We start from the raw sequence: 21589 nt of genomic DNA on the forward strand, positions 1-21589 counted from the left end.
ACACACACACACACACACACACACACACACACACACACACACACACATTTAAATCATTACCCTGTTGCTGTTTTCCTTGCATCATGATTCAACTTGTGAACATTAACACATTCTATTTCTTATGTTACAGTTGCATTTCTTAACATTGTGTTCCAAAGTCTCAGCAAAATGGACCCTGCAAAGATTGTCAGTAGTTAGGATAGGCATGCTCCAACTTACTGTTATAACAAGAAAATTTCTGACTCGGTCTTCTTCCTGCCACTGTGCTAAGAAAAACTCTGTCCTAGACTCTGTCTTGAGCTTTCTTGACACAGAGCTAAAGTCTGCAAAATAAAACTTGAGACATAAATTTCAGCTCCAGTTTTAACCAGCTAGTTCCCTGACCTTCCTTATATAGAAATGTTTATCTTCCTCTTTTGTTTTTTGTTTCCTGATGTGTAGACTCTTACCTTGACCTTTTTCTTTCTGTAAAATTTGATTGTACCAATTCATGCTGAAATTGAGGCTTGTGACTTACTCTTTTTGTATTTAGTGCAATCTAAGCATAATAAATTGCATTAACTAGCTCTGCATCATTGATTTAGTGATTGACATTAGTACCTAATCAATGTACTTTGGGCAATTTTCATCTCACGTTTATCAAGAAAGCCTTGAAACATAACCTGATTTCCTTGAACTTTGTACACATATGACCTGTTTTTCTAGTGTTTGATCTTCTCCTAGTTTATGTCTCATCTAGTTCACATTCCTGGCTGCTCTATTCATTCCTTTGGTGTAATTTATCCTTGGGACCCATTCCTGATTTATCCTTTGGCTTTAGAGTCCTTTGGTGTTGTTTATAACTATGTTATTTATTTCTTCCATCTCTGTTCCCTTCCCCATGCCCAGTCCCCATCTCTACATCACCAGACAACTGACACAGCCAATATAGATATCTTGCTCCTACTACAACTGGCCATTAATTTAGATTGTCTGCATCCTAATAATATGATATCATTGAGTCACTTTGGAACTCTGCTTATTTTTCATCTTTTAGCTTTGGTCATGGTTTTGTTCTCTTCTAAAATAAAATTCTATTTCCTCACAAATGTGACTGCAACATAGGACTCTATAATATATTGTTCAGACCAATCAAATAAATATATTATAATGGACATTCATACAGTAAATAATATTGAAACTATTCACTTTTAGTTATAAGATATCATCTTTAAAGTACAGATGGTGATATAAATTGATAATAAATTAAAACCTGATTATGCACAATATTACATTTTATTCTAACATTGAACAAATTCTTTTGGAATATCATTAAAAACTTAATGGGGGGGGGGGCTAGGTGGCACAGTGAATAGAGCACCAGCCCTGGAATCAGGAGGACCTAAGTTCAAATCTGGCCTCAGATACTTGAAACACTTACTAGCCATCTGACTTTGGGCAAGTCACTTAATCCCAGGTTCCCTTCAAAAAGCAAAAAAAAAAAAAACCCAAAACTTAATTGGGTTCCTTGATGAACTCATTAATAGTTACTTTTATCAAAACATTAACCCAACCTAATATACAACTCTGTAGCCTATTACATATGTCGAATTACCAGTTCCAGGCTGCAACTATAGGGTGGAGAGGAGCAGTAACAGTAATGAGGGAGCAGGGGCCCTTCCTGGGTAAAGATCAGAGTGCAGAGCAGGAGGGCAATGACCACACTTTTCTCTCAATCACATAACTTTGAAAGCACTAAAACCTACCCAGATCATGGCCCTCAGATCAAGCTATAGAAGCTCAGGCTAGCCATTCCCCACCCTTGACAACCAACTTGATGTAAGCAGAGTCCAATTCTAATATAAAGTCCAAAGTTAAGAAATAGTCTGGAAAAATCAGGAAACAGCAAAATATGGAACATGACAGTGAAAAGCTTTTATGGTAGCTTTTTTTTAAGTAGCAGGGAAGCTACTGATTTGAAAAGATCTACAAGCATAACCTCAAAGAAAATGGTGGATTGGAGAAGAGTTGAACAAGAATTCCTAGAAGAGCTAAACAAAAAGTTTTTAAATGAGAAAAAAAATTTTAATCAAATAATGCAGGAAAAATTGAGAAAAGGAATGAAAGCAGTGCAAAAATATGAAAAGGGGGGTCTAGGTGGCTCTGTGAATAGAGCACCGGCCCTGGAGTCAGGAAGACCTGAGTTCAAATTCAACCTCAGATACTTAACACTTATTAGCTGTGTGACCTTGGGCAAGTCACTTAACCCCAATTTCCCTGCCTTCCCTCACTCCAAAAAGATAAAAAAAATGAAAAGAAAATTATCTGTTTTGTAAAAGAGGCACAAATATGCATGTGTGTGTGTGTGTCCGTCAGCAAATATTTATTAAGCACCTACTCTGTTCCAGACATTTTGCTAAACCCTGGGGATTCAATGAAAAGTCAAATACAACCTTTGCTTCAAAAAGCTCATAGTCTAATGGAGAGACAATATGCAAAGAACTAAGTACAAGTAAGCTATAGCCAAGATAAATCAAAAACAATCAATAGAGGCAAAGCACTAGAGTTTATAGTCATCGGGAAAGCCTTCCTCTAGAAGGTAGGATCTTAGCTGGGGCTTGAAGGAAACTAGGGGAGTCAAGCAGCAAAAATGAGGAGACAGAGTATTCCATGTACTGGAGATAGCTAGTGAAAATGCCCAGACTCAAGACATGAAATTTCTTTTTTTTTTAAAAGCAACTTGCTCAAAGTTACACAGCCAGTTATTTCTGGGTGTGGTGCTGAGTATCAGAGCCCAGATTTGATTCCCAGGTCATCCCGACACTGGAGCTGGTGCTATTACTTGCTGAGCTACCTGGCTGCCCCTAAGCAATTGGGATTAAGTAACTTGCTCAAGGTTACATGGCCAGGTGTTTCTGGGTGGGTGCTAAGTGTCTGAGCCTGGGATTCGATCTCTAGGTCATCCTGACACTGGAGCCAGTGCTCTTACTCGCTGTGCTACCTGGCCGCCCCAAGACATGAAATTTCTTGTGGGAAGAAGAATAAGGGGGCCAGTATCTGTATCACAATACATACATGTGTGTAGGTATATGCTGCCTGTGCTTGCAGCACTAACTGAAACATGGGAGCATTAATAAATGTGGGCCAGGCAGAAATTTGAAGCATTCATACGTTTATTTCATGGATGCCAATCAAATCTCAAATAAGCATCTGAGGTTCCAAGTTTATATACTATAACTAAAAAACTTACATCATTCATTTCTCATGGGAAACCATGTAGTTTATTAAACGAGGTGCCTAGCTTGCAACCTTTAGAAGGCTATTCCCTTAGGATACTTTCCTGCTTACTTATCTCATGCATCACTACTTTATCTGTATTGCTCAAGTGGCCAGAGTTTCAGGAATGTGAGAATGTTCTGAGCCTCCCTTGCACAGAAGGAAGATGAACAGAGGGTGGTGAGTTAACATTCTGAGATACTGGGCCCCCAAGTAGGTGGTAACAGGCTCAAGGGGGTCCTTGGCCTGGATTCGCTCCCATGGCAGACCCTTCAGAGCTAATCCTCAACAGCACCCCCTACAGGTACATGAAGAGTATAAAAGTCAGGGGAAAAGGTGAGGATAGGTTATGAAGAACTTTGAATGTCAAACTTAAGATGCTATATTTGATCCTAGATGTGCTAGGGAGACATTGGAGTTTATTGAGTAAGGGGTAATATTGTGCAACCTGCACTTATAGAAGATCACTTTGAAAGCTAAGTAAAGGATGGCCTCAAATGGGGAGAAAATTGTGGGAGGTATTGAAATAGACCAGGTGTGAGGCAATAAGGGCTTGTACCAGGTTGGTGGCAGTAAACAGCCTTCATCCTCTAAAACTATAGATCTAATTTAGATCCTCAGCACTGTTATGAGCCTACTCCTAGCTATTCTTTCATTATCTGAGATGAAATGAAAGATTCTTCTCTGCCCCTTTCTTAGGATCAAGTCAACAAAAAATGCCTAAAGAAATTATGATACAGAGATGCAATAGAATACTATTGTGTATAAGAGACCACAAAAGGGACAGTTTTAAAAAACCTGGGAAAATTTGAGTGAACTGATGAGAAGTAAAGTGAGCAGAAACAGGAAAATAGTTTACACAGTAACAACAGTAATGTAAAAGTGAACAAATGTGCAAGGCACTCTAATCAATGCAATGGCTAACCAAGAGTCCAGTGGACTGATGATGATAAATGTCATCCATCTCCTGACAAAGTGGTTATAAACTTAATATGTCAATGAGACATTTTGAATTGCTTGACTATGCATATTTGTTATAAAAGGTTGCTTTTTTGTTTTGTTTTGTTTTGTCTTGTTTTTATTTTCCTTCCCTTAACAGCAGGGGTGAAGGTAGTGGTTAGGGAGAGAAAATAGATACAAAAAAATGCTTAATAATTGAAAAAAATAAGCTTAAAGAAATGAAAGTCATTAAACTTTCTAAACTAAAAAAATAAGCCCCTATTCCAACCACTTTCCTACTTTAGCATGTTGTATAGTGCATGTGATTCTTCCATTTTTAAAGAAGATGTGCAAATGAATTAAAACTCTAATTAAAAAAAAAACACAACTCAGTACAAAACACTCAAAGGGAGTTTATTTCAGTTGTGTCCAGCTCTTTGCAAGCCTATTTGTTTTGGTTTTTTTTTTGACAAAGATACTAGAGTGCTTTGTCATTTTCTTTAGCAGATCATTTTTAATAGATGAGGAAATTGACACAACCATGGTTAAATGACTTATCCTGGGTCACACAGCTAGTAAGTGTCTGAGGTCAGATTTGCACTCAGGACTTCCTGACTTCAGGCTCCATGTGCTTTTCACTGTGTCACCTACCTGCCCTTTATAGGAACATGGCCTGATACTATATATTGACTTGAAGTAGCATGGTAGAATCAGAAATAGAAAGGAAATGGGAGGGATGGGAATAATACTACAAATAATTAGACAACTGATAGGGAACAAAGAAATCAAAGATTATAAAAAGGTTTATGAATATTGGGTGACTGGGAAAATGATGAGGCTATTAAGAGAAATCAAGACTCCAAAGGGGAAGCTAGAAGTTAATGTGATTGTAGTTTTCTTTTTGGCTCTGCCCATGATTTCTTAGTCTTGAAAATGGAATATAGTTTAGCATGTTCTAAACAATGAATGTAACTTCTTTGCTCTTCATTACCTTTAAAATGTATAACCTGTTGTAGCAGCCAAGGATGGCTGCTAGCACAGGTTCTTTGAGCTGCTTTTCTAAAGGAAAGCAACTCAAAAAGGGGTTAACCATCTCACTTTAATCAAATATATATCATTGACCTAGTTCAGGGGGAAAAGTCAGCACCCTGAACTTCAGAGAATACAAACAGAAGTTACAAATAGACAAAAAATATAGATGGGGAAACAGACCAACAGACAGGGCTTCCAGCTTTCTAACCATTATATCCATATCTAGTTAGTTACCAGAGAAAGAAGCACCAACATCTGGGTTTTCAAAGCCAGGGGGTCTCAATGGCTGCCCAGAGTCTCATTGGCCAAATCACACAAGTCTTCCCATGAGTGAGCCCCAAAGCAAAACTTCACATCAGAGTATATATAGCCTTCTCCAGGGTCAGAGAACATTGCAACCCTTGTGACCCACTGCCCAATCACAAAATAACAAGATGTCGGCATTCCTGAAAAATAAGCCTCCCACCTCAGACTCCATGTGACCATACTCAGCCTATTAAGGAGCAGAGTATATTTTCAAATCAAGGAAAGTTCTCAAATTCATTAAGGCTATCAAGGGGTGGGAAAGATCTTCAAATTACCATTACCAAACCTGCAGGTTTCTAAAATGTGTCTTCTGTTATGGTTTAATGTTTCTATAGGTCACACATCTACAACCACCACTGTGATAGATGGCAAAAATGGATCTGTGCCCAGGACATCTGGAAAAATGCTGAAAAGATCAGTGACAGAAGATATTGTCACAACATTCAGCTCTCCAGCTGCATGGCTTCTGGTTATTGCTCTAATCATTACCTGGTCAGCTGTGGCTGTTGTCATGTTTGATCTAGTGGATTACAAAAACTTTTCAGGTAAGACACATGGAATTTTGCTTTAAAAGTCTTAATTATGATTTGCTTTTTATCTGCCATTTTTTTGGAAGGGTTGGGGGTGCTGCTGAGTTATTATGCATTCATTAAATGGTACATATGTCTATATCAACAGTTGTTAACCCAGTGTCTACAGATGCACTAGATAATTATGCAGATTTCAGAAGTTCATGAATTTGAATGGGGGAAAAAATCACCCTTTATTTTTGCTAATAACTAACAGAAATGTAACACCCCCTTTAACTCTGGTTCTAGACAACAAACATTATAAGAAGGGATCCATAGTCTTCACCAGACTGGACTATCAGAGGTGTCCACGGTAATTATTGCTGTCATAATTATTTATACATACATACATACACATGTATGTACATGTATACATACACACATACATATATGTGTGTATAAAACAGTGTTATATATAATATACAAGAATATGATCTAATATATAATAAATAATATAACTAATAATTCATATACTATTTTAAGGTTTGCAAATCACTTTACATATATTATCTCATTTTATCCTTTCAACCACTCTGGAAATTTGGTGCTATTACTATCCCCTTTTTATAGATGAGGAAACTGAAGCTGACAGGTTAATTGATTTGCCTAGGGTAACATAATTAGTGTCTGAGGTTAGATTTTTAACTTGGTCTTATTGATTCCAGGTTCAACACTCAGTCCACTATATCATTTATCTGTCATGAGAGATAGAAAAGGTTAAGAACACCTGAAAATGTTTAGTAAAATCTTGTAATATTGGCTTTTGAACAACTGTTAATATCATTGTAATGAGAGGGAGTCTGAGGATTTAGGAGGGAGATGGTATCATTGGTAGAAGTATGGAAGAAGGTCAGTTTAGGGGTAGGAGGTACAGATGATCAGTTCACTTTTGGAGTTGACATATTAAATCCAATATACAGGTAGGACAGAGAGAGATTGGATGTGGCCAACAGGGAGATGGGATGGAACTCAGGAAAAAGAATGGGGAGTGAATATGCTCATGCTCATTGTGACATTTAACAGATGTGCTACTGAAATTATCAAATGAAATAACATGAACAAACAATTTTGAAATCATGGAGTTTAAGGCCTGTGTTAAACTAATAAATCAGATCAAATATTAGGTGTTTTTCAGAAATTAGAAAAGAATTTATTTTGTAAATAATGACTTAAAGTGGTAGTAACATGTAAGACAACAGTGATTATAACAAACCTTAGTATCTTCTTTATCATTTAGGAGGGAGATGGTATCATTGGTAGAAGTATGGAAGAAGGTCAGTTTAGGGGTAGGAGGTACAGATGATCAGTTCACTTTTGGAGTTGACATATTAAATCCAATATACAGGTAGGACAGAGAGAGATTGGATGTGGCCAACAGGGAGATGGGATGGAACTCAGGAAAAAGAATGGGGAGTGAATAGATTATATCCATCTTTTGAAGAACATGTAGACAACGAATAGTCTTGCTGAATTAAATATTGATTGATTGATCCTACTCAAAACTTGAAGCAATATGAAATGAAAGGCCTTTGAAATAATCTAGCAAGGCAGGGTAGATGAGATTTTGTGCCATGATTATATTTTTCAAGAACGGAAGCTCTCTTTCCCCTCCAAATTCTCAGTTGTCTTGCTCATTCTCTCCTCATTGGTTTTAGCCTTTTTTTTTTACTTTTCCAGCAAGAGTAGAGACAGGAGGATGGCAGCTGCAAGTACCCTAGCTTCAGCTTCAGACATTTGGCTCCCTCATGCTCATTGTGACATTTAACAGATGTGCTACTGAAATTATCAAATGAAATAACATGAACAAACAATTTTGAAATCATGGAGTTTAAGGCCTGTGTTAAACTAATAAATCAGATCAAATATTAGGTGTTTTTCAGAAATTAGAAAAGAATTTATTTTGTAAATAATGACTTAAAGTGGTAGTAACATGTAAGACAACAGTGATTATAACAAACCTTAGTATCTTCTTTATCATGTCTTGTTATCATAATGATTACCTGGGTTTATCTAAGAGGCAGAATGATGTGGAATCATCTCTGATGACTGTGTTGCTGAGTGTAAAGAAGTCTGAACCTGGAAGAAAGATTCCTTAGATCAAATCCCAGTTGCTGATGTATGACCATGGGCAAGCCCTTTAACCATGCTAGACCTGTTTTCTCATTTGTAAAATGTAATGAATAATACTTGTACAGTTTCCTTAATGGTTGGTTACTTCTGTTCTACTGATGCTGTTTAACTAAATTAAAGAAACATTTATTAAGTACCTACTCTACACAGAATTCTATGTTTAGGAACTTAGAGAAATAGCTAAAATAGAATCTCTGTCCTCACGAAGCTCAAAGTACACTATTTAAATAAGATACATGCATGAAAGATTATTAAAAAATCCAGTGTAATTAAGGGCTTACTATGTGCAAAGTACCACACTAGGATCTGGGGAAAGAAAAAATAATAATGAAAATAAATAAAATCATTTCTCTACTCTAGGAACTTAAATTCTAATGGAGATCATAATAGGTACATAGAAAAGAACAGAGTAGTTTCACATAAGGGAGAGTCCTAACAAGCAATGAGACCATGAAAGTCCCTCTTTATGAGGTTCATACAACTAGCAAATGTTGCTAGCACAAGGCAGTGTTATGTCCAGGCTTCTACCTTCCCATTTTTCTTATGTTATTACTCATTCCCCATTGTAAGACATATAGGTGAGGAGATAGAGTGTTCAGGTGTGATGTATAAAATGTTCAAAAGACATAATTTCTAGGTAGTTAAAGATTTTATCAATTATGGTTAGTGAATAATTAACAAGAAGATTGGTCATTTGGCCATCTCTCTTAAACCAAAGTTGGATCATGTTAGGTTCTTGATGCCTTTGGAAGAATGACTGTTCTGAACAGGTAGCAATCAACTCTGACTGGTTAATAATTAATGGGAAGAATGAATATTATAGTGAGAGGTGGACCTATTCTAGTGAGGGACTGGGGTACATGACTTTGATTATGTCAGTTTTACTCTCAGGCCACCAGTAGTCTGACAGTGGTCTGAAAGTAAAAATTATATGATCTAGACAAAGGATATACTCCCACCCAAGCCTAAGTAGAACACAATGGGCTTTACCACTTCTGTGGAGTCTGAACAAGATTGAGGAGAAAGTTAATCCAATCTCATTATCAACCCTATTTTTCCAGAGCTGATTTGACCTAGTAGAAAATGAGGAAATAGGAAGGGAAAAAACCCTTGATCTCCCCAGTAGTAAATGATTATTAATATAAAAGAGAAGTAATAATTTCTCTCACAGAAAAGGGGATGGAAGAAGGGAGAAAGAATGCCATGTACTGGAAACAAGTAGACCAGTTTCTGTGGAATGTTCAGTGTGTGTGTGTGTGTGTGTTTGTGTGTGTGTGTGTGTGTTTGTGTGTGTGTGTGTTGGAGGCTTAGGGGTGCAGGGGTGTTAAGAGGAGACAGTAACACAAAATAAGTCTGTAAATATAAGCCTGAATAAGACTGGCCAATTTTAAATGCCAGCTTAGGGATTTTAAAATTTTATCCTAAAGTCAATACAAAGTCACTGAAATGAATAAGGGAATGTACTGTCTTCATCTCTGCTTTAAGATTATTTTGGTAGCTATTTGGAGGATAGGTTAGTAAGAAGAGAGACTAGAATCGGGCAGATTAATCAAGAGGCAACTGTGATGCTTAAATCAAGAGGTGATGAAAACCGGAACCAGGACACTCACTATGTGAAGGTAGATTCAAGAGATGTTCATTGATTTGGAGCTGGAAGGGACCTTAGACATCATCTAGTCTGATTTCCTTTTCTTACAGATGACAGAACTGGTGCCCAGAGAGGTGAAGTGATTTGCTTAAGGTCACCCAGCTAATAAGTGGCAAAGCTGATATTTGAACCTAGGTTTTCTGATTCCAAATCAGAACTTCCTTTGTACTACACAAGACTCAATAATATTTAGCAGTACACTGGCTGTAAGGGTGGGGGCAAGGGAAGACACAGTGAGTCTGAGATTCTCAGTCTGAGGGACAGGAAGAAATGTTAGGAAGCAGGTCTAACTTTGGAGAAAAGATAATGAATTTATTGTGTACAGATTGAGTTTCAAATGACTATAATATGTTTCTGTAGAAAATTTTGCAGGCAGCTAGTAAGATGGTGCTGGAGCCCAGGAGAGAGATGAGTGCTGTCTATGCAGAATTGGTCATTATCTATATAGAAATGATAAGTAAACCCATTGGAGTTGAGGAGATCATTGAGAGAAAGTACAGAGAAAGGAGAAAAAAAGGGCACAATATAGAGGCTTTGGGGACAAATGTACATAGGGATATTAAAAATACAATAATACATGAATATGTCTATGTATGTTTGCACAATATATAATATGAATATGAGGTGGCACTATTATTAATAATAATCTAATTATAATATGTAATCATTGTTAACTATTATATGCTATATATGAATATGTAAATATTATTTACATATAATCCTAATACTAATTGACAATAAAAATAGTACCACCTCATATTATTATGTATGTAATGTCCCTAAGCATATTTATTATTTGTTTAAAAAAACATAATAATAAGCTGATTGTTAAGGTGGTTTTCAGTGTGATTTATTTCTTACCATAAAGACCTCCTGTAAATAGGCAATATTGAAATGTTCATAGTATATTATTGTCCATAAAATGTTTTGAAATCCCTATACAACTTGTTCATTAAAATAATGAACTTTTAAATAGAAAATAGATGACATTTTTTTCTGAAAATATCTAATCCCCTTAAGTCTGTTCCTAATGTCAGCAGCATTATTTCATTTATGTAAACATTTGGACAAAATGTCTAGCATAAAATAGGTATCCCCCTTTAGTCTATTGAAAAAAAATGTATTGCTCGAAAATGAAGTGTAAAAGTATACTATATATATAGAGAGAATTCTGTTAAAATATAATATATTACAATACAATTGCAATATAAAATAATAAAATGCAATAATATTTTAAATTAAATATAATTCTGTTGAAAATTAAATGTAAAAATATATGTGTATATGCATATACACATACACATACATACATACACCTTTTGTTTCATCATTGCTCCATTTGCCTCATCACATATATATACACAGACACACAAATAGATATGTATATAGATATGTAGATATGTACATAGATATATATATATATAGATAGATACACGTGTAAACTTGTATATATGAATGTGTGTGTGTATCTCAGATCCATGCCTTAAGTCTTTTTTTCACAACATAGGCTAAAATGACTTTTTCCTCATTTCCCCTCACCTCTCTCTTTAGTTCTCCTCCTCTCTGCCTTCATAAATTCAACCCATTAAATATAATCTCTTCCTTGTAACCTTCTCTGATGGATCTCATACTCCCAACTTAGTACCAGGAAGAACTAATCTCCCATTTACTCAGACTTTTGAGTCACTTTGCTCCTAGCTCTTTGATATTATTACTATGTTTTAGTTTGCATTCTAATCAATTGTACCTATTTATTTTCATCCCACCCCACCCCCAATCTATATTGTAAGAACCTAGATTTCAATTTATTTTTTTATTTCCCTAGGCATTTAGCTCAATGCTTTGTACATAGTAGGTGCTGAAAAATATTTGTTGAATGAAAGAAATAATGTCTTTTTCACTCCATATGATGGGGGCATATTTTACACATTGCATTTGTTCATTCTGCAGTGAATTTCTGAGTAGCTTTTAAGCAAAGCATTATTCTAAGCACTGTGGGGATGAAAGCCTCCAAGGAACTGATGATCTAGCAGGATCAATAAAATGTAAACAGAAATAAATGTAATTAAAGGCACAAGTTCCATAAGGGATGTACAAAGTGCTATAAATTGAGAGGAGGACAAGCAGGATGGCGAAGGCTTTGCAGATCCTAACAGATGAGGATCAGATGAAGGAACTGGGGATTGGTAGACAAAGGGAATAAAAGGTTTAGGGGAGACAAGACAGTTCCCCTAAAATATTTGAAAGGCTGTCAAGTAGGAGATGTATTAGATTTGTTTTCCATGGCTCCAGAGGCTAGAACTTAGTACAGTGAGAGTAAGAAGCTAAGAAGGAGCTAGAGACTGGAAGTAAGGACAAACTCCCTACAAAGAGAGCTGGATCAAAGCAGAGAAGGATGCTTCAGGAAGTAGTGGCCTCCACTCACCACTGGAGGTCTTTAAACACGTGTCAGGGATATTGTAGAGAGTTCCTGGGCAGGTATGGTTTGAATCATGTTCATTCCCAGAGAAGGGAATAGAATGCAATTCAGTCTGACTGGAATGGAGGGTACATACTATGGAGAGAGGGGTTGTGAGACTGGAAAGGTATATTGAAGGCCTTTCCAAAAGCTTTTTAAGTTGTTTTTTTTTTTAACTTTACTCAAGAATGTCATTATTTATAGTCTTGTTATATGCTCATAAGTACAATCTGCATGGGTCACAATAATTAACAGCTGAATAATTTTAGTTTTTATAAAAATAAATGCCATAGGGGTGGCTAGGTGGCGCAGTGAATAGAGCATGGGCCCTGGAATCAGGAGGACCTGAGTTCAAATATGGCCTCAGACACTTAACACTTACTAGCCATGTGACCTTGGGCAATTCACTTAACCCCAACTGCCCTCCAAAAAAAAAAAATAAATGCCAAAATGATGAGGCAGATGGAGCAAACAAGATACAGGATGTGAGGTATGAGATAAAATGCAGAATGTGACCACCCAGTGCTCAAAGACTGTGCATTGAAGCGCCTCCCCCCCCAAATGGGTTATCTATATGCATTCAAAAAGCACCTCAAACTCCCTGACATTCCAGAGAAGCACTCCTTTGCCTTCCCCCTTTCCTGTTCCCTTTACTTATCTGTATGAACTAGGTGACATTCTGGAGCAGTGCTTCCCCTCTCTCTCCTGCTCCCCATCCCATTTTCATAAACTCTAGTAACTCTCCCTCTCCCCCATCCTGTTAAACTGTATATAGACCAGACACCTAACCTGGCTAAGTGTCTTGTCTTCCATGGGAAGCAGGGACCACTGAGTGCTTTGGCTTCCCATGAGAAACAGAGCCTTCAGGGTGTGTCACCCCAATAAATGCCTCTATTAACTATTGATGGTCCAGGTGAATCCGTTCAAGACACCGTGCTATTCCTCATCATTCTGGTGTACTCCAACATTCTGGAGTGTCCGTGAACCCCCCACAAAAGTTCCAAAATCTTCTTGAAATATGCTCTGTGCAGAGTTCTCCTTTGCAATCATAATCAATAGTTGTCATATAGTAAAGGCATTTAAAATTACTTAAAAGTATAAATATAATTTTGAATCATCACAGTGATTTTCCTTTCATGTAATATAAACAATTTTACTATTTTAGACCAATTTTCTTTTAAAAAAATGAGATACAAAAAAATCTTCATAGCCTTTCAACCTTATTTGTTATATATGACTCTATAGAACAATTTATGGCTTAGTTTTGAAACTTAGAAAACTCTTGGGCAACTGAACCTTATTATTGTATTGCAATGCATCAGGCACTATCACATGCCTCAACTGGAAGAAAGGAAGCATATGTAGATTCTTTTCACAAAGTGGTCACATATATTAAGAAAAATTCTGAAGTAAAATACAAATAACTGCAAGAAATCTAGTATCGAGTATTTGGAAAAGATGTTTCAATGCCTCAATTTTTTTTAAAAGAACATAATTAGCTAATTAATAGTTATGAGATACTTAATTAAATGGGATAATAGAACAATGATCCAGTAAAATTTTGGTCTAATTAAAAATTAAATGCTCAGTTCCTTTGGACAATGAATTCAAATACCATGGGATTAATGTAGTAAATTTCCTTTTATGTGTAAAATATGCTATTTCTTTTCATCTTTAGGTGAACTGGACACATTTAATCCAATTCAATTGCTAATTTTATATTTCCATTTAGAGAGTTCTAACCTGCCTTTTCTAATGTTGATCATAAGAAATAGTTCATTTCAGTTGCAGTGATTTGTGGGATTATAAGAATAGCCTTCTGTTAACAATATTTATTTTTATTTGCCATTTGGTAACTTTGGTCCTGTATTCATAATACAGATGAAGAATTTTATTGATTACCTCATAAATTTGGAATTCCTTCTAATTTAACTAAGTAAACATTTTAATGTCTACTATTTTAGGCATAGAGACATTTGGTTTGTTATTTTGCTTAACAAATAGCATCAACAAATCCAAAAAAATATACTGAGGAAAGCTAAGAAAACTCTCGAGTTAGCCTAGCTGTCCTGAGCACTTGTGTATTCAGTGGTGCTTAGGAAAATTCATTCACTCTTTTAGAATGCTAAGGGATATCTTAGTGGCCTGATTCAATATTTCTATAAAGAATCACTGAATTGGATGGAGGCATAGCTAATCCAATCATTCTGGCTACCTTTATGATCAATACTAATCATGAACATCGAAGCAATTATTTGGCTGTGTGCACTGACTATTAAGAAGGCCAGTGTGATCTGATTGTCCAAATAGGCGTCTATTCATTTTGTCAATATAGACACGTGCCTCCTTTACATGCCTTGGTTACTAAAAGGAAATAGAGAACAGAGTTGGGTCCAAGAGATAGTTATAGTACAACTTGACATTTTCATATGAAAGTCTTATAAGAAACGAATAAAATGAGTTTAAAAATAGTTTCGTAATGAACTGTGTCATTTATCTACTGCTCTTGAAAATTAATCCCACTGATTTCTTTTTTTCTTTTTCTTTCTGGCATTTGTCCCAGTTAAGCAGGTGTGCTATTTGTCAGGGTTTCAAATTGGGAGAAAAGATCTTCAGGGAAGCCTCAATTCACAGATGAACTTTCACCTTTAATACAAAAATTAAGTAAATAAATATGTATCTACATATATTTTATATGTGTTTATAATGTTTCTAATGGAGATACAGTGAAAGTTTTGAATATCTAATTATATTGGATATAATTACATTAATTCAATATAATCTCTCTAAAGTCTAAGGATTATTTTACTTTGGTTTTTCTAACCTATATGTCTTGCATAATGCATCTTACATAGGAGGTAGGTGCTAAAATGTTTACCTAATTGAATAGATGCTTGTTAAAAGAAAGGATCAGAGACACTGATTGGGACAAAGGTAGAAAACACTTGGGGTATTTGTTTTGTCCCCTAAGAACTCTTCCCCTCTTGAAATAGTTATATAGGGCATATCACCCTTCCTCTAATTTTTTGAAGCTGTTAATGTCTATACTAGTCATTTGACACTTAGAACAGTTAATATATATATACATACATATATATACTCATACATACATATATATATATAAACACTCTGGGTATATGTTCTCTCTTGGTAAATCATGAGCCTCTTCAGGGCATTAGTTCTTTTCACATGTGTCCATCATAGTACCTGTCACCTTGATAGATGTTCTATAAAAATATGTTCATAATGGAGGTGGGAGGGAGGTAATTAGGATTCAAGCTATTTGATAATATTGTGATGTAGCAGGTAGAAGCTCATGACTTTAAGATCAGTATTGAAGCCTTTTTCACTAGGTTCCTCTTACAGGTGCTTAATTGTAAATGCTAATGTTGACTGTAATTTATAGGTACTGCATATTTTAAAATTTGATACCTTTTGTTTTAGGTTGTGTAGGATGTATTTGCACGTGTTTATAAAAAAAAGTATATAAGACAATCCAAACTATTTCTCGTGCATCTTGTTATTATACATGAATGAAATTATATCTCATAAACAAATTCACCCTTATATGAAATAATCATTTGTTATGCTATAATTACTGTTGTTACCTCAAGCAATTGACATATAAAAGCCCTTCTCATCAAAAGGAAGGTAAGGCATTCGTTAATAAAACATTTGAAATTAAGTTAAAACATGGCTATTCCATACCCTCACAGACTAAATAATGTCGATGACTTTATTTCTATGACTTGAGTTCATATAGTTATAGATGTTATACTGGAAGGTGCCTTAGAAGCCACTGTGTTCAATATTCATTTTACATATGAGAAAACTACAAAATGCTATAGGTTAAGTGATTCCAAACCCAGTCTTCTATCCATAGTGCTATACTTCTTTTTCACTCCTGAATGGAGTGGTCTGTGTTAGTCTTCATGACATTAACTATGTCTTAGTACTTCAGTGAGATGAATTGATTTCATCATCTGTGATTTTGAAATACCATACCCATATACTTACCAGCTACATAATAAAAATCCTTTGTCTAAAACCTCTAATAGTAAAGGAGAGAATTGAATTATTCTATAGAACACTTTTAGTTGCATAAAGGAATGAATACAAAAATGTTAAACAATTGGTATGTGTCAAGAATTCTGCTAAATTTTTGAGATATGAATACAGAAGTGAAAGATTCCCTGACCTCATGGAGCTAACATTCTAAAAAGGTGAAGCAATATTTGTGGGGAGTGTTGGCCAGGGAAGAATGTGGTGATATGGCAAGCTACATATATTGCCATTATATAACACTTTTAGAGCACTTTGTGAATATGAGTTGTGATGCTAATAGCGTGCCAGCCATTTTCTATTTTAGTATGACCAGAGTGGCCAACCATAAAGCTCTGTACAGTTAGAAATACATAATAAAATTTTCCTGAAAATATATTTACAAGTTGCTAGGCACCTTGTGGGCCTTGATGCAACCGTGGGCAAGCAGCCAGCCCTACCCCACCCCTTCTTGGCTCCAGTGCAGCATCAGGCCCCCCATGGCACCTGCACAACACTAGGTAAGTAGTGAGGGCCTATAGCACCTGGCATAAGAAGCTTTGGACAGTGCTCCCTCTGCCCCAGTAGCGGAGCTGAACTTTCAAAATAAGAAATAGGCTGGAAAATAAATGATCTAAAAAACCTCCAGAACTGATCATCGAAAGTTATTATGGTGACAGAGAAGATCAAAACACAAACTCAGAAGAGGATAACATAGTCAAGTTCCAGAATTCTCAGGTCAAGGAGAAAATATTATAAAGAGCTAGAAAGAAACAATTCAAATATTGAGGAGTCACAGTCAGGATTACACAGCATTTAGTAGCTTCTCCGTTAAAGGATCAAAGGGCTTGGAATATGTAATGGAAGGCAAAAGAGCTAGAATTACAATGAAGAAACAGCTACCCAATGAAACTGAACACAATCTTTCAGGGGGAAAAATGATCATTCAATGAAATAGAGGACTTTCAAGCATTCCTGATCAAAAGACCAGAATTGAACAAAAAAAATGATTTTCAAATACAAGACTCAAGAGAAGTATAAAAAGATAAAAAAGAAAGAGGAAACATAAGGGATTAGTCATCTTAAGAACTGTTAGGGCAGTTAGAAGTATACATAGACAGAGGGTACAGGTATAAAGTGACTTTGATGGAATGATATAAAAAAATTAAGGAAGAAGAAACAGGATTACACTGGGAGCAGAAGGAAAGGCGAGGTAGAATGTGGTAAATTATCTCACATGAAAAGGTGTGAAAGACCAATTACAGTGTAGTTGAAGGTGGTGAGAGCAGGAAAGCAGTGGGCATTGCTTGAAACTTACTTTCATTTGAATTGGCTCAAAGAGGGAATAATACACAATAAGTTGGGTACAGAAATCAATCTTACTCTATAGGAAAGTGGGGGGGGGGTTAAGAATAGGAGGGGGCACTGACAGAAGGGAAGGAAGACTGGGAGAAGCAGTGGTCAGAAGAAAAGATATCTGCATACTCCAGGGATTACCTAAACCTTGTCCTCTCTGGGAAGTAGATGGTATGGTACTTCAGTACTACCAGGTAGCTCAAACTCTATTTTGGGGACTTTGAAAATTATAGAAATGCATTTTTATGGCAATCAAAGATAAAATATGAGCCACCTGAGTTTGCTGAAAGCAGAATGTGATGGTTCCTATGGTACCAGTGATAATTCATCCCTTTGAATGTTGGCCCCTTTTGCTATTTTTGCGGCAGTAATGTTTGAAAAATAAACAAATTAACTGTAATCCCAAATGGATTTCATCCTCATGAAAAAAACTGTTCGAAATCCAATGCATTTATATCAAAATTTGAGCTATTTAGCTTCTCTTTTTTAAGACAAAATAATAATTCATGTTTATATTAGTACAGTTAGGTTTATAAAAAAAACTTTTCTCACAGTAATAATGTAAATTATGGTTTGCAAGTACTATCATCATCCACATTTTATAGATGAGTAATTGTAGATTCAGTAATATTAAAGTGACCTGTCCATAGTCATACAATTAGTAAATGTTGCAGCCAAGACTATGACAATATTATTTCCAGGCTGCCACCTTTCAATTTTTATTATCTAATTATCATTTTTATCTTATTAATCATTCCCCAAAATTTTATAAATGTTCATGTCACAGGGTGTCCTAAATCATTGTGGTTTTTTTCTCCACAGATACAATGATTGAATTTAAAAAGCCCTATGAGTTGTGATTAGGATAAGTTTTGTCAAGACTTTACTTAGAAATATAAATGCCTTGCTTTTGACATGGCTTTGGCTCTAGTTCCTTGGAAGTGTTCCAAGCTCAAACATCTGCAAGGCAAGTTTGCAAGGGAAAAATTGGTTGATTAGGGTCAGATTGAGAAAAACAGGTGAAGTGTGCTGCTATTTGCATTCAGCAAAAATGCTGGTAATGCTTCTCAGAGTATGAAAAAGCAGCCTTTGAACAGAAGCATGGGCAGAACAACTGGGAAATGCTATAAGGGGACTACTAAATGGGGGGGGGAAAGCTTCAATTAAAGTGAATAGGCTTAGGTTTTTAATTTCAGCATTCTCTTTAAATTGTCTATTTCTAAGCTATTTTCATAAATGCAAAGAAGTGATGACTTCAGGAAAATTACAGTGTGGAAGCCTAGGTGAAGGGCCCACACCACTGAACCAAATTTCAAAAAATATAATCATTCAGATGCAAACTACAGAAGTGCCAGCCACTTCTTTCTATAGTAAAGATAATCAGTGTCACAAAATTCTTATAAGTTGGGTAGGTAGAATTTAATAAATTTAAAAGCTGTAAAATACCCAACATCTGTTAGCACTGAATATATTCAAAGGAGTTCAGATCTCTTTTAGATCTTGATGAATTGCATGAGTTTTAAAACCCACTCCTTGCTTTCTACATTCTTCATACTGAAGAAGAAAGGGAAGTGGTGGCATTATAGTATTATGACGATATTGATGACATTTGGCATTTGCATATTGTACACGATTGCAAATAATAGGAATTTTTATAAAACTCTAGATCAACCCAAAGAAAAACCTATTTTTTAAAAAAGTTCTATTGACATAATGGATTATGTGTGTATTTTGTGAATATGTCTATGCAAGATTTAAAAGAATTGGCATGTTTTATATGTTCATAACCTCTTTCATTTCTCCTAGAATTTCTTGCACTGAAATCACAGAAGTGATAAAATGAGGACAAAGGTTGAGGGAATGATGATATTAAAAGACCTAATTAGGTTTTTTCCTAATATACATTGATCTATTGTATTAGATGTTGTCTTTTTCCATCATAGAAACCTATAAAAGCTTGTAGAAAATAATGACCACAACAAATATTTTAAGTGCTTACTACATGTAGATCTCCTATCTGGCCAGTAGAGAAATTGAAAAAAATTCTAGTAATGTTGCATTTGGAAGAAACCTTAGAAATCACCTAATATAACCCTATTATTCTACAGTTAAAGTGAAGTTAAGTGGGAAAATAATTTACCCAACTTAAGTATAATAGTAAGATAGTTGTGTAGAGCTTTGACTAAAGTGGGGTTTTCTAGTTTCTCTTTTTTATTGTTGTTCAGTTGTTTCAGTTGTGTAAAATTCTTTATGACCCTTTGTGGGGTTTTGCTGGCAAAGATACTGGACTAGTTTGCCATTTCTTTCCCCAGCTCATTTTGCAGATGGGAAAACCAAGGCTGATAGGTTCAAGTGACTTGCCCAGGGTCACACCCCTAGTAAATATCTGAGGCCAGATTTGAACTCAGGGATATGAGTCTTCCTCACTCTAGATCAGACACTCTATCCACCGTGCCACCTAACTGCCTGGTTTCCCTTTTTGTCTTCTTTTATAATACTAACTTTGTACTTGGAAGATACAGATTCAAACCCTGTCTCTGAGACTTAACTATGTGAGTAACCTTGGACAAGTCCCTTAATCTCTAGTCCTCAATGTTTTATTCTCTAATATGAGTGGCTTGAGTCCACTGTTCTGGAATATTTTACACAAATATTTTAAGTTCTATGTCAGATGAAAAGTGGTTCCCAGCCATACTATTTTTTTTCTGTTATTTTACTTATGGGGGAAAAGTATATTTAAGTTATATAGCAATTTAGTGAACCCTTTACAATTATAATTCTTCTCTAAAGTGTGGCACATTGCTGATATCTACATGAAAACTTTCAGCTAAACTAAATTAAAATGAAACTTTATCATATTTATTCCTTTGAAAACTTGAGGCCAATTATTTACTTTGTAAATAAATTTAACCTCTTCAAAATTGAATTATTTAAGTAAATGAAAGTATACTTTCTATTCAAAATATCAGTCATATAGATACAGTGGAAAATAGGGAAAAGAAATCTTTTAGATTGTAGGATGAATTAAAAAAAGAAATAGGTGCTTCATAAGTTTCAATCTTCCTTAATATGAGACTATTGAAAAAAAAAAAAGGATTATATTTTGCCAACGAGATGGACCCCAGGAAAATTATTAAACAAATGAAGTTTTTCTTCTATATCTTTAGTTTTAAATAAGGGAATTTAAGGAAAAGAACTAAAGGATGTAGATTACGTACACTCTTTCACCTAGGTGGGAGAGATATGTTTAGGTAGTTGACTCACTCAAGTTGTAGTAATATTGACCAACTTCATCTAATTCAGTAACCTCTTCCCTTTGACTTATAGAGAGACTTCTTAAAAAACATGTATGTGTCTAGGAATATGGGGTGTGGTAAGATTGGTGGGCTTTGTTTTAATTTTTATTTTTTATCCCCAGTGTTTAGCATAATTCCTGGAATGTAGTAAGTTCTTAATAAATGTTAATTGACTGAACATCAAAAAGCTTAAAGACACAGTATCATTCAATTCAAATCAATATAACAAATGTTTATTAAGTGTCTCCTGTGTGTCAGGCATTGTGCCAGGTGCTGGAACATTAACATACTGCCAATGCATGTGGTTTCAGATCTATCTTGATTAAAAGTAAGTTAAATTAAATCAACTCCCTATCTCTTATGCATTCAAGAAGTGATTTACTCTTAAGTGTGATACCAGAATGTCAAGCTTGAACTGTTTAATAGGTGTTTGCAGTCTGGCAGCTGTGTTCCTGGATCTAAGGAACACATTAGCTTCCTGTGGCAACAGTGAATTTCTTCACACACACGCGCACACACACACACACACACACACACACACACACACACACACACACAC

General features: G+C 35.5%; 1 protein-coding gene across 37 annotated transcripts in view; it reads left to right on the forward strand.

Moving 5' to 3' along the window:
* Positions 1 to 21589, forward strand: part of TRDN (triadin) — a 565674-nt gene that overhangs the window by 75039 nt on the left and 469046 nt on the right. For all 37 annotated transcript variants that reach the window (XM_069076909.1, XM_069076882.1, XM_069076893.1 and 34 more), the window contains one exon: positions 5868 to 6077. In XM_069076909.1, the coding sequence (XP_068933010.1) occupies positions 5936 to 6077 (142 nt within the window). In that variant the 5' untranslated portion in view covers positions 5868 to 5935. The remainder of the gene's footprint in view (positions 1 to 5867; positions 6078 to 21589) is intronic.

Source organism: Petaurus breviceps, unplaced genomic scaffold (genome assembly GCF_028583685.1).
Source record: "Petaurus breviceps papuanus isolate PSGF00001 unplaced genomic scaffold, PetGlider_PUasm1.0 90977, whole genome shotgun sequence".
Taxonomy (NCBI): Eukaryota; Metazoa; Chordata; class Mammalia; order Diprotodontia; family Petauridae; genus Petaurus; species Petaurus breviceps.